Source organism: Asparagus officinalis, chromosome 4 (genome assembly GCF_001876935.1).
Source record: "Asparagus officinalis chromosome 4, Aspof.V1, whole genome shotgun sequence".
NCBI lineage: Eukaryota > Viridiplantae > Streptophyta > Magnoliopsida > Asparagales > Asparagaceae > Asparagus > Asparagus officinalis.
Window position 1 is genome coordinate 57,543,577 of NC_033797.1, and position 13,537 is coordinate 57,557,113.

The window sequence follows — 13,537 nt, forward strand, 5'->3', positions numbered from 1 at the left end:
CTTTTGGACCTTTATGTTGAAAACAGCCGGTCCGGTTACTTTAGTTCAAAATTATCAAAAGTTGAATGTAGTTTTTGTAACACTTAACTGAACCATTGAAATTCAATTGATTTGATCGTTCTATTCAGTTGGCACCGAATAATACTCCAGCCCAAATAAATAAATATTGAGACATTTTCATAAAACTAGCAGCGAAGCTTTATGTTAGGAGGGTCAAATGCATGATAAAACTACCTTCAAGTGGAAGCATGACAAAACTTTCTGGACGGAGGAAGCGTGATTTGCGAAAAACAAAAGCGTGAAAATAATTTTCCAAAAAAAAATCAATTTAATCCAAAGTCTAATAGCGAATCAATCAAAGCTCCATGCCCAAATCTAGGAAACAGTAATACAGTATATTCACAGTTGCGCACATACCTCCGAATTATTTACCTCGTTATACAGAGGGCCCACCTGAAGATCTAGGATTATTTATAGGAAACTGATTTAAGGACCCAAAATATAGGACCAAGTGAGGGGACAGGTGAGGTGTCACCTCCTATTGCTTAATGAGTTGGCCATGCCAACTCATGCCAACTCATTATGCAATAGGGAGGGGACACCTCACATGTTCCCTCTCTTGGTCCCATATTTTAGGTCCCCGTAGCAGCACTCTTATTTATATTGTTCATTATATAGAGAATTTCTACAATTACTTACGTTGGTTAATAACATTAACTCATGGCATGGACTACATATTAGAAAACTTTTTAATATAATTTATATGACGAATATAATTCATGAGTCCACTGAGAGAGGAGTTAATGATTGATCAGCTGTATCGGTTCTCTAGATGTGTGTTTGGCAAACATTTAAAAGTGGGTCAGAAGTGAACCTGACCCAGTTTTGAATTTATTTGTGATCGGTGAAAACCGGATCAGTTCTAGGTCAGTTTTTCTTAGGCTAAAAAAGGACTATAAAACGAGTCCTAAAATTATAGGATTCGAAACAAACACCCCCCTAAACTGATTCGGAGAAAAACTGCAACAGAATTAGAACTGAGTTGGTTTTTAGGGGATATACATTTTTAATATTCTCTACAGCCGTACGTAGAGCGCCTCTACCTCCAACCTGAGGCCGAACGGGTTAATTAATAATTGAGGCCCGACACGAGTCCGAACGGGATACAGAATCGTCCTGCTCCCTCCTCTTTCAAAGCCAAAAGCCCCAAAAATTTCCCAATTCCGCAAGGAACAAAAACCCTAATAACTAATAAGCTACAGGGGTAGCAGGATCGGAGGTCGAGCGATGGCGGCGAGAGGCGGCGGAAAGTACAGGAACCCGTGCCTGACGATGCACCAACCATGGGCCTCTCTCTTGGTCCACGGCATCAAGCGAATCGAGGGCCGATCTTGGCCGTCTCCAATCACCGGTAATATCCCTATTACTCCTAATATTCTTTTTTCTTTTTTTGAAGTTTGAAGTTGTTTTGATATGATTTTCTTGTAATTTGAAGGTCGTCTTTGGATTCATGCTGCTTCCAAAGTTCCAGAGCCCGAGACTATCAAGGCAATGGAGGATTTCTACAGGGAGATTTATGCTGTTAATGGGATTACTGATATTAAGTTCCCTGAGCATTATCCGGTGTCTCGACTTCTTGGTGCGCACTGAATTCGATAATTTTTTCTTATATTTTTACTAAAGATCGCAACTTTTTTTTCCCGTAGACTGAAGTTTAAGAAAAGTAACATTGATCTATATATAAGTTAGAACGAGTACGTTTATTGTGGATTCTGTTTAAATTCTATATGGTGCTTATAAATTCTTTGTCATGTTTGTATTGAAATGTATGTAAACATAGAAAAGAAAGGACCATGTCTGTAGGCATAGCGGCATATTTAACCCGTACCGAAATTTTTATGTTCTTACCATTATTCCGAGGTAAAAACTGCCTTGGATTATTCTTCTTCAGCTACTCCTAGGACTTGGCTTATTCGGTTTTGTATTTTGTTCGAAGATAAGTATGATGTGATTCACGGAACCAGAAAGATCATACATTTCCATCATTTATTATATATTGATATGATAAGAGCTGGACTTGATTTATGTATGACCAGTTGGAAGTTTCACATCTTTATGTCATGTGCATTAATAATAGATGGACTATTTTTCTTTACACATTATCTTACAATCAAAGTAATTTGGATAGTATTTGCTATGGAATGATCTGGAGCGAATTTCTTTGTAATCATTTCTCCTCGTTATAGCGTCACCATGGAGCTAATTGTTGTATACGATTCTGGTTATAGGCTGTGTTGAAGTGGTCGGCTGTCTTAAATGTGAAGAGCTAGTGAGCTGGGAGGCAGTACCAGAATCGGTAAAGCTTTGAATTACTCTATGAGTACATTTTTAATATTCTCTTGATCTATATTTTGGTATAACCTCTCTATTTTCCCTCCCTTCTTGATCAATAGTGATGAATTATTACAGGTAAGGCTTGAAGGTTTAACAAACTTCTGCTGGCTTTGTGAACAACCACAGGTATACATAAATAATTAAGGTTTAAAAATATGACATCGTAGATTCTAATACTAAATGACGATATTTCTTTTGTTTATTAATTGGCTGCCTGACATGCTATCAGTTACCTATTGCTTTTGCTTTTAATTTACAAATTTTGGGTTTAAATGTCTTTTCTAAGATTCTTATGGAATCTATCAATGCAGAAATTGATGGTTCCATTTGAGATGAGAGGTTATCAAGGGGTCTATAATCTGGAAAAAAGGGTAAGCAGTCAAAATTCTTCTTTTATATTGGGCAAAGCTTATTTTGGCTTTTACATAACTGACCACTGTTCTTGTCATTCTCAATGTGCACTTATTACCTCTCAGATTTATGATGCAGCAGTACGAGGCCTCCGTCAAGTTGAAGGACCTCAACCGGTGAAGTTTCCACTTCCAGACCCACATAATCTGTCATCGCTTTTAACAAACTTCTGCTGGCTTTGTGAACAACCACAGGTATACATAAATAATTAAGGTTTAAAAATATGACATCGTAGATTCTAATACTAAATGACGATATTTCTTTTGTTTATTAATTGGCTGCCTGACATGCTATCAGTTACCTATTGCTTTTGCTTTTAATTTACAAATTTTGGGTTTAAATGTCTTTTCTAAGATTCTTATGGAATCTATCAATGCAGAAATTGATGGTTCCATTTGAGATGAGAGGTTATCAAGGGGTCTATAATCTGGAAAAAAGGGTAAGCAGTCAAAATTCTTCTTTTATATTGGGCAAAGCTTATTTTGGCTTTTACATAACTGACCACTGTTCTTGTCATTCTCAATGTGCACTTATTACCTCTCAGATTTATGATGCAGCAGTACGAGGCCTCCGTCAAGTTGAAGGACCTCAACCAGTGAAGTTTCCACTTCCAGACCCACATAATCCGTCATCGCTAAGGCCAGGAGCACTTACTTCGAACTTCACTGTATCCAGAATTTCTGCAGTAGAGAAACCACCGAGCGTTGATGCAGCTATTGCGGGTGCACGAGCTGCGGCAACTCAATTTTCAAAGAAGGACCAGGCGAACCCCTCATTTAATCACCAAATTAACCAAATTGATACTATTCAAAACAATGACTCGGCGGGAACCAGTCATAATGTTTCTGCAGCAGGAAGTAGAACAGTGTTTCATGTACCAAATAGCCAAGCATATCAGAATGATTATGGTTTAAACCATGTAGATCAACAAATTTCTCCGGAAAGTGGAGGAAGTGTCAGGAGGAATGCAGCTTCTGGTCGACAGTCTGGAGCTACTTCATCTAAGGTCAGTGATAAATTTCCTCCAAAACTTTTGTGACGATCTTAGTAGTTTGTATTTTTTACTAGTAACCTGAATGTTACACTTCAGATCAATTTCACTCTTTCTTCAGTATTCTAGAATCCGTTTAAACCTTTTGCTGGTGTACATGCATAAAGATCCTGTTGATTCATAGACTGATTATAATGCTTACCTTGGTATCATGCAGGAATAGTTTCTGATATGCTTATCAATATTGTTTAGTAGGCTGCCTTTTCTTTTATCATGTGATTGATATCTGACAAAGAACTCAGTACTGTAACATGTTGATGTAAAATTATATGGTAAATTGATTAGTTTTCAACTTCAGGCACAATCTGTGAATTGGCATATAGCCATCATTACTTCCAAGACAGAATGGATGTATCGTGTTATACGTGGGTTTTATTATTTAAATAACATTTCTTCTGGAAATTTGCTTCGAGACTTCAAAGTAAAACCTGTGTCCATAAATGTCTGGACAGAAAATCAGCTCGGATGTGATTCTTCTTAAATGAAAATTGAGAAATTGAATTATGTAGATGATACGGAAGAGAAGCTTCTTTGTTTGAACAACATATCTGTCTATTCAATGCTAACTTCTCCCTTTTATTTTTATAATGAACATTTGAAATAGAAATATCAAACTGCTATAGAAGAAAGAGATGTATTGTTCTTATGTTCATTACTTCTACTGCATTCATAACACGAGCACTAAATAGCTTGCACACTGCCAATTCCTGTAAATAAAAATTATACCTCAATCTGGTAGGAAACCCACATCACGTTGACCATGTACTTTGGGTTTTCAGTAAATTCTGTATTGTTTACATCAGTTTGATTATTGATGCAGATCTGCTCTTAGCTTTTTGCAGCTGCGCTCAGAGGTCTAACCCAAAACTAAAGGGATGACCTGTGGAAGATTTGCTTTCCATGTAGCAGCCTGGCCCTCTGTGAAGTGGAGTTGAGAAGTTTGCATGCAGAGTGTAGCTGAGACAGATGCTGTATCTTTGAACCCACAGAGGAATTACAAAGTTGCTGAGCTGTCTCTTTGTACCATTTGAAGATCTAATTGTTAGTTCATAGTGCAGGTCTGGAGTTAAGGGCATTAGTTCCAAATTTATTTTGTTTCTGACATAACTAAGTATGAGCTTATTGTTATTGTTAAGATGTAATAGTAAAATTTAAATGTTCTGAATGCAACTCTACGAGTCACTGTACATTAAAGTGTTTAACAATTTTAAGAATATTGGCTAATTCTCATGTATTTTAATATTCAAGTGACCTAATAAACCGGGATTCTGAGCTTCCGTGTAATCTGTTTCTGAAATTTTGTCCTCTTAACAATATCTTATTATGCTTGTAGAATCCTTATCATGGATTTTCGCCTTGCTCCAACTATTAATTTTGTCATTCCTATTGACATGTTTTGTATATTTCATTCAGGCGATACTCATCCGGACAAAAGCTAATACTATTCTCCTAAAAAGGAAAAGAATGAACCATTACGATGGGAGTTGGATTTCCTCATCAGTAGGTATAACAACATATCTTGCAGGTGAACGTTTACTCAAAATAATGGTTGGGTTGCTGCTAGTTCCAGGATCATGAGGCGACACGGTTGGCGTTGTATCTTCCCCAGCTCTGTTAGCAGCTTATGTGGATGTCGGAAACATTTGTAAGAAGTGCTACTGGAGTGCGTAGACGTTATCACCAACTTTACTGTGTTTGTCTACTAGGTTTCAACCTGGTATCGATCAATATTTAGGGGCTTCATTGATTAGTAATAAGGCGGAGTCTGGGGTCTAATCTTACAGTTTGTGATAAATCCAAAGTCATGATCATGCGGACTTAATAATGATATTTTTCCAATGCAGGATCTTGTCTGAGGATTAGCATGTTGTTTCAATGAGAAAGAAATAAAACAGATCAAAAATAGGATCACTGTTGAATTGGGTAGAGTTTATTGGGCAACTATTATCCATAACCCCTTGATGAATTGGTAGCAGGTTATCCCGATACTTAACCAAGCCAAGCTCTCTTCTGGAGCATTTCAGGTTGAGCTCCTCAATATTACTTCCATGTTATCATTTACTATTGGCATGTTTTGAAACTCCATGGCCAAACGCTTGCTTGTAGATAGGAGTTCATCTTTGTGATTTATGCAATGCAGCGGAGGCACTGAGACGAGGAAAGATAAACTTTGAGGTCACTATGCTGGGGTATGAACTTTATCGGCCACATCCACTGATAATAGTTGTTTGCGTTAACAGCTAGGTCTGAACATGATTTGAAGGGATCCTAAAGCATCTCCAACAACCTCCCTATCTCATGTCCTAGACTAAATATAGGAAGTAGGAGGGGAAAAAGTTGCTCCAACCGGTTCCCTATGTTGGAGACTAAATATAAGGAATATGGTTTGATATTCCAAATCAAGGACAACAAAGTGGCTCCCTATATTTACGACGGCTCTTTGCAACGGGTATATTTGCATTTAAGCCCCTCATTCTTCTTTCATATATATATATTGCATCTTTGTATATGATAAATTAGTTTATCTCATAATTATTTTACACTTGACATTCTACTATTTTTCTTTAAAGGTAAGTAAATTAGTTCATCTCTTAATTATTTTATTTCTCTCATATTTTATACGTACAACTGATTTATTAGTTTTCATTTCATTTTAATTTTTTTAAAATTAATTATAGTGTTGACATTAATGTGTATTATTTTTTTATAGATGGATTATTACACTTCTCTACTAAATCAGGGATCATTGTCTGATAGTGGTCTATTGGATAAAAATCCCAATCAATCTGTCATGCTAGTTAAGTCAACTAAAAAAAATTCTAGAAAAACCGGACAGAAGAAAAACTTCACTGTGGAAGAAGGCATTCCACTTGTATTGGCATGGCGATGCAGTGCAAGAGATCAATAAAAAATGAAAGATATTGGGAAAAGGTGCATGGTTACTTCCATCAAGTCAAGAATTGTGAATCGCAAAGGACGACAAGTTCTTTAATGAAGCGTTGGTCGTTAATTCAACTTTCGGTAAATAAATTTTGTGGCTACTATGCTCAAATTGAAGCAAGGCAACAAAGTGGTCTTAGTAAGAGCGACAAGACATTAATTTTATTCAAAATGTTTAATATTTTATTTACGTATAATAATTTTTAAATAGGCTTCATTTCTAAATAGGTATGTCAAGCAGTGGAATTGTACACGAGCATCCAAAAGCATCCATTTCAATTTCTTCATTGTTGGAGAGAATTAAAAGATGCACCAAAGTGGAGAATTGATAGTTCTAAAAAATCTAAAACTTCAAACAAATCTAGTCTTTTGCAAGTTCTAGTCCTGCAAGTTCCATTCCTTCAAGTCTAGATACAATAAATTTGGGAGAAGATGATATTATTCTTGATACCTTTTTCCGAAGAATTGGAAAGACCGATAGGAAGAAAAGCTACAAATGAACTGTTAAGAAAGGGAAAGGAAAACGTGCAATTGCTACGAGTATGCCTATGACATTGAAATTTGAAGAGTTCGTTGCAAAGCTTGACGTGAACAATTAGAAGAGATAAGAACAACTTGACAGAATATATGCTCAAGAGCAAGAGAAGATTCTTATTAAGAAAAAATAACTTCGATTGGAACAACAAAGAGAAGATGCAAGAATCATATCAATTGATACTAGTAACATGAATCCAACGCAAGCATAATATTACAAACAACTCAAGATGCAAATCATTGCTAAAGGAATTGATGGTAGTTTTAATTAGTTGTCATTGTTTAATAAGTATTATGTTGTAAGCTATGCTATTGAAAACACACAATGCTTCCTATTTTCCACCATGTCATTGCCACAAATGGTCGATAAGATCTGCCTAAAGCTGAGAATGTGTTTGTCTGTACTCTAATGTGATGGTGGTTTTGAATAAATTCAAGAAATTGTGGTATGTGCTCAAGAGACAATGATATAGTTGGACTTTCATCGATTGCATCATAGTTGAAATCGCATTGATTAATATCTTGCTCGTCTTCAATGATCATATTATGCATTATGATACATGCTTTCATAATATCTTTCAGTACTTCTTGATCCCAAAATCGCGCTGGTCCACGCACAATTGCAAAATGGCCATTCCTAAGAAAATTGCATATTCCTCGTCAGCTTCTTCCATGAGGAGCACTGCTATTTCATTGTTATGAGACATAGAAGATATTGGAAAAATGATGCTAACAATGAACACAATTTGAGTTGAGTGAAAAGTGAGAGTGCATATGATAATATTTATAGAGGTCATATAGCTGTTATGATATAGCCGTTGGAATATAATCGTTACAAATATGTATTACAAAAGAAGGTAAGTGAAAAATGTCCACAACTATTTAGGGAGCTATTTGGGGAGTATTGTTGGAGCACTTGCTCCTTATTTGGCTCCCTATTTTCTAAGATGAGAGATTTGCTCCTCAAATATAGGGGAAACCTAAGATCACTCTTGTATATGCTCTAAAAAGTTTTAAGGTTTAATGTCTTTGCCCATCCATTGTGATAGAATTGTGAAGACTTCATTCATGGTATTTATTAATCATAGAAGGCGTATTAGGAATCAATGTCAGTACAAACTATGGAATAACTGTGATTTCATTTTCTTTTCTTTATTATTATTATTATTATTATTATTATTATTATTATTTGCTCTTTGTTTTTATCTTTTTGTGTGTTTTTGCTAATTAAGCTCAAAATGGTTTCTCTAGATTGCACGGATCTAAGTAAATTTGGTTAATGCACCCTATCAAAAGACACTATTTCTTATGACCTTACCTAAACTTCTTGGGCTGTTAGAATTATTGACACAGGTTGTTTATCCTTCTTTAACTATTATTTAGATGATTCTTGTTGATATGCACTATCTGTTTCATTTGGAGGATCATTTTGTACATAGGCATCGCTCCTACTATCTTAAAAGTGAGATATTTTATTGTTAGGTATAAGACATTAAGTGATCTTTTATCAAAGGAAAGTTTCTTATTTTGACATATGCTAGAACGATATTAATGTGATGGTGAAACATATTTATGCACAATGTTGGGTGCATGACAGGTTTGACATCTTTGGGTTCACCTTGGACTGCAGGCTTGTGTGAAACCAGTGGCGTCACAGTTCTGATGTGGGACTTGTTGGTTGTACAAAATGCTGATTTTGGTTTGTATTGACTCTTCATGTGCTTTAGCTCGCAATATAGGTGTGGAGACGGGAGAGCATTGTGTATACGATTTGCCTTCAACCTTTGATGTCAATTGAGGGAAAATGTATCCGTATATTTTAATTAATCATGGCTCGTGTAGGATTCAATCTCAATTCCAAATGAAGCTTATGATCACAGACTTTTGCCGAACTGTAACGGAATTTATATTGTTCTTCATGCAAACCACTTCTGATGAAATAAAATACATAATCCGTTGGTGTCCGCCAGGATGGTTGGATGGACTTGCTCTCTGCTCAACAGTCTCAAGTTCAAATATTCTGCCAATTTTCTTGGAATTAGGATAGTTTAAGTAAGTTTTCAGAAAAGGGTTGATAGTTCTTCAAGCTTGATAGCAAGGGATTCTAAAAGCTTTTAGAATTATTTTTAAGTACGATATAGACTCATTTGATATTCCACAGATCCTAGAAGTTCCACATATGATCTTGAATATTTGAACAACGAACTATGTATTTTCTGATGGCATTTCCCAGTGTGTTCTAGTGTATGTTTTACAAAGCAAAGAAACTGATAAGCAAAACTAAAATAACAAATATTTGACGTAATGATTTGATGATATTATGACACAGTTGTTTGGTACGTATGCCACAATGTTAGTGTCCAAAGTCTATGTAAACTCTGAGACTTAATCATCTCTTTGACCAAATTATTTTTTTAAGATGGAAATGAAAAACTAGCTAATGATGTTTGACAATAAACTTGTATTAGTGTAGAAGAAGTGCGTGGTACTGATCCCAACCATGCCCACAAGCGTAAATTGGGATGAGTGTTTATTTCTATCTAATACCTAAAATGTGGACCACGAGATATCCTTGAAGAATTAATGCTCAAAAATATTAATTAAATTTTTTTTGCGATCCGCTCCGTTGAACTTAATCTACACATTCTTAAACCCAAACACACCAATTTTGGGGTGAACCCGTTGTGTTTTGACCATTCGTTGAGCCGTGCAAAAAGTTCTAGTCATTCGAAACCGTTAAAATTGTAGCGAGTGGATAAAGGGTCAAAACACAACGGGTTCACTCCAAAATTGGTGTGTTTGGGTTTAAGAATGTGTAGATCAAGTTCAACGGAGCGGATCGTAAAAAAATTTAGGAAATGATGTGATTTTAGGCCACGTCCTTAGGTGAGAGCCTAGGGTGTCACCTTAGATTCACTTTTCCCATATATATAAAAGAACATCTTAGTTCTCATCGATCTGGGAGAAAAAAAGAAGAAGCCGTTAATATCTTCTCTACTTAAAAGTTTGAAAGACTAGTCTTATATTCATACATGCATATCATTTGTTGATTGGAACTTGACCAATTGTCTAGGCCTTCTCTTAATAAAGATTGCTGTGTTTCTTTACAGCCTTGTGGCTTTACATCAAGAGAATAAAAAAAGTTAAACCAACCACTTGCATTTGCAAGCTAAATTTCAGGCGGTCACAAAACAAAACTAGACGATAAAAGAAGAAGATAAACAGACAAAGAAAAAGGAAAAGAAAAATGAAAAAAGAAAAACAGAAGGGGGGAAAAGACAGAGCAGACAACAATGTCACCAGGGTCCCGTAACCTCCGAAGCTCTCAACAGCTCCTCCAGATACTCAGCACCCGAATCCTCCAACTCCGCTACACTCAACTTTCACTTCTCTCTTCTCAATCCCCTTCCCTTTTCTAACTCCCACTGCCTTCCTCTTCATCGAGTACCTCTTCTTAAGCCCAATGACCGGAGACCCGTCATCCTCCATTTTACAGTACCCCAACCCTCTGAGAGACTCCCTCACCTCCTCCAGCGGAAAATTCATCACGGCCGTTGCTCCCCTCGTCGAGAACGCAGCCTGATCATAAGCCAACGCCGCATCCTCCGCGCTGTCGAACGTCCCCAACCAGACCCTTACCCCGTTCCTCGTGGAATCTCTTATCTCCGCCGCATATTTCCCCCACGGTCGTCTTCTCACCCCTCGGTAGCACTTGTCTTTCTTCTTGTTATGTTGGCTCCTTGACACGTCCGACTTGCAGCCTGCCGGTGTCGTCTGTGTTCGATGCATTTCGTAGTATCTCGAACAAGAGCATGTCCTCGGAGTCGTTTATGTCGAAGGGGAGAGGCTCGAAGAGGGGCTGAGGGGTAGTGTTCATTTTTTGCTCTGGGCTTGGTGTGGAAAACTTTTGAGGAGTATGGGTTGGTTTTTGTAGTATGGGATAAATGAGAGGAGTTTGTATATAAAAAGGTTTTGGTCAGGTAAAATTTGCACGAGGGTCAATCGTAAGGCGGCTGGGTCAAGATAGGGATTGGGGAGGGCAGGCTTGGTGACGCGGAGTGGGACCCATTGTAAGCCTGGCCCGCACAAATGAAAGGGGACTGATGAGGAGGGGGGCAGTTTGAGTTTAAATTTTCTGTTTTCTCATTTCGTTCCGTAGAGTTTATTCTCAAATCGATGTATCGTCATCAGACACAGAGTTTAGAGGAATGTTGGCGTATGCACGAGAGATTCCTGGATAACTAAATCTCCATATTTGTGAATCTCTAGTCAGGGCGGAAGAAGTTAAGGAAGAATTAAACCTCAGAGGAATTCGGCAAATTATGCTCAGTGACTCAAAACTCATGGATACTTCTCTCTTCTGCCTTTCAAAATGGATGGCTGTATGTTAATTTGACTATAAGTAGACATTTGTCTATTTTTTTCCCTCAGTTAAGCATTTAGTTAATTCTTTACTCCATGACTCGCCCTAGCATTTACTCTGGTACTGCGTCTCATTTCATGGTTACGTGCAACAAGCTCCGACTCTCAATTAAGTATATGCATAGAATTTCCGAAGATTAGCCGAGGGCATATACAGGCCCAAAGACTTGTAGCAGGAAGAGTTTGAGGGAATTCGATTTGATAGCACAGGTTAAATATGGAAGAAATCCTCATGATTAAATGGTAGGATAGGATTATTCAAGCAAATGCATCCTAGCTACCAAGGCACATGGACCAGATGGGTTGCCCGCTTCATTCAATCAGGCAAGTTGGCATATTATTGGTCCAGATGTTACCTCATTAGAACAAGATATTTTCTGGACAATGACATTTCCAAATAATTAAGCACAACCGTGCCTTGCTAACATTGATTCCCAAAAAAGTTGTTAATTAATTAGTTGCCTTCTGATTATCGGCTGATATTTGTAGCAAATTTTTTTGCAAGTAGAGGCCTTGGCATTATCCGCCAAAGCTTATCTCTGAAAATCAAAGCGCATTTGTTTGCGGTAGGTAGATATCTGATAGCCTGGCATTGCATCAGAACTCGTTCAATTATATTCGAGGGAAGAAAAAATCGGAAGAAGCATTCCTTCACCTTAGAACTTGATGATGGCAAAGCCTATGATGACAGAATGGAGTGAGGCTTCCTTTTGACGACCATGGAGTGATTTGGCTTCAACACTAAATCTATTGAGATTATGAAAGCATGCATCTCTACCATCTCAATGTTCATGGCAATAGTGATGACTTCTTTCTCTCATCTAGATGTGTTCGTCGAGGTGTCCACTTATCTCTTTGTATTAGGAGCTGAGGTTCTCTCTTTACTTATCAAATCAGAAGTATCAAAGGATCGTTATGTCGAAACGCAAATCAACCATCATGCCCCTGCTTTTATTCTCGTAGCCGATGATATATTTCTTTTTGGAGAGGCCTCCTTAAACATGATAGAGGAAATCAAACACATATTCAATCTATAGCGATGATCAATGATAAGGGTTGAGATCGCGACAATGATTGCTACAATGTGAGGGTTGCCTGCAGTGACTGGGAAGGCAGGGCTTTGGTGGGTTTGGCAAGTTGTGCAGGAGGAGGGATCTATCATCTATGGGTAGACATTTGTTGTGATTGGAGGCGTCAATACAAGTGTAAGCTGGGCATGCTTGCGGGTTTGTGTTGCGGTGGAGGTTGTGTTTGGGCTCAGTAGTCGAGCCGCTGGGTAGAGTTGATGTCGGCCAGATCAAAGCTGGAGCCGAAGCCACTGAGGCAATAAGATTTGCATCCATTTTCGCGCACACCGCCTCCCCGCTATATATGACATCTTCATCATATCGTACCTGAATGCATTTGGATTCTTCATCAAAACCCAATCTTGTCAATTTATGACACTCGTAGATCCCTTAATGTGTTCTAGTACTCACAATATTATCGTGGCCGTTGCATCCTCCAAGCTATGTAGCTAGTGGTCCCCTCAAGATCTTTTAAATGCATTTTGTTCTACTATTTGTATCATACCCTGAAGGGGTACGTGTTTGGACTAAATGAAAGCAACCAAGGCTATGACCATTTTTGCGGAAAAAAAGAAGAAAAGGAAATGGATAGGATTAGTCCACGTCTTTAAGTAACAAGAAAGGATGAAAACTTGAAATCCTTTTCAACGTGGGGGTAGTTTCATGTGAATCTTGGCCTTCCTTTCTTTCGAAGTTCGAACTCACGAGTGTAACTGGA

General features: G+C 37.6%; 2 protein-coding genes across 2 annotated transcripts; one reads left to right on the forward strand and one right to left on the reverse strand.

Moving 5' to 3' along the window:
* LOC109837515 lies at window positions 1,125–5,133 on the forward strand. The gene is made up of 7 exons (XM_020405796.1): window positions 1,125–1,411; window positions 1,496–1,639; window positions 2,289–2,356; window positions 2,470–2,520; window positions 2,706–2,765; window positions 3,350–3,811; window positions 4,689–5,133. Exons 1-7 carry the CDS (start codon window positions 1,288–1,290, stop codon window positions 4,725–4,727), a joined length of 948 nt encoding a protein of 315 aa, XP_020261385.1. The 5' UTR covers window positions 1,125–1,287; the 3' UTR covers window positions 4,728–5,133.
* Window positions 10,388–11,119, reverse strand: LOC109838754 (ethylene-responsive transcription factor 1B-like). Its single transcript, XM_020407174.1, is given in 2 exon segments — window positions 10,388–10,705; window positions 10,707–11,119. Coding segments are annotated over 2 exon segments (492 nt in total). The 3' UTR covers window positions 10,388–10,626.

Bases quoted from the DNA above. Each gene is read 5' to 3' on its own strand.
- LOC109837515 (XM_020405796.1), top strand. From the start codon at position 1,288: ATGGCGGCGAGAGGCGGCGGAAAGTACAGGAACCCGTGCCTGACGATG. The intron at 2,357-2,469 runs GTAAAGCTTTGA...GAATTATTACAG, and splicing joins GGGAGGCAGTACCAGAATCG to GTAAGGCTTGAAGGTTTAAC. The intron at 3,812-4,688 runs GTCAGTGATAAA...ATCTGCTCTTAG, and splicing joins CTGGAGCTACTTCATCTAAG to CTTTTTGCAGCTGCGCTCAG.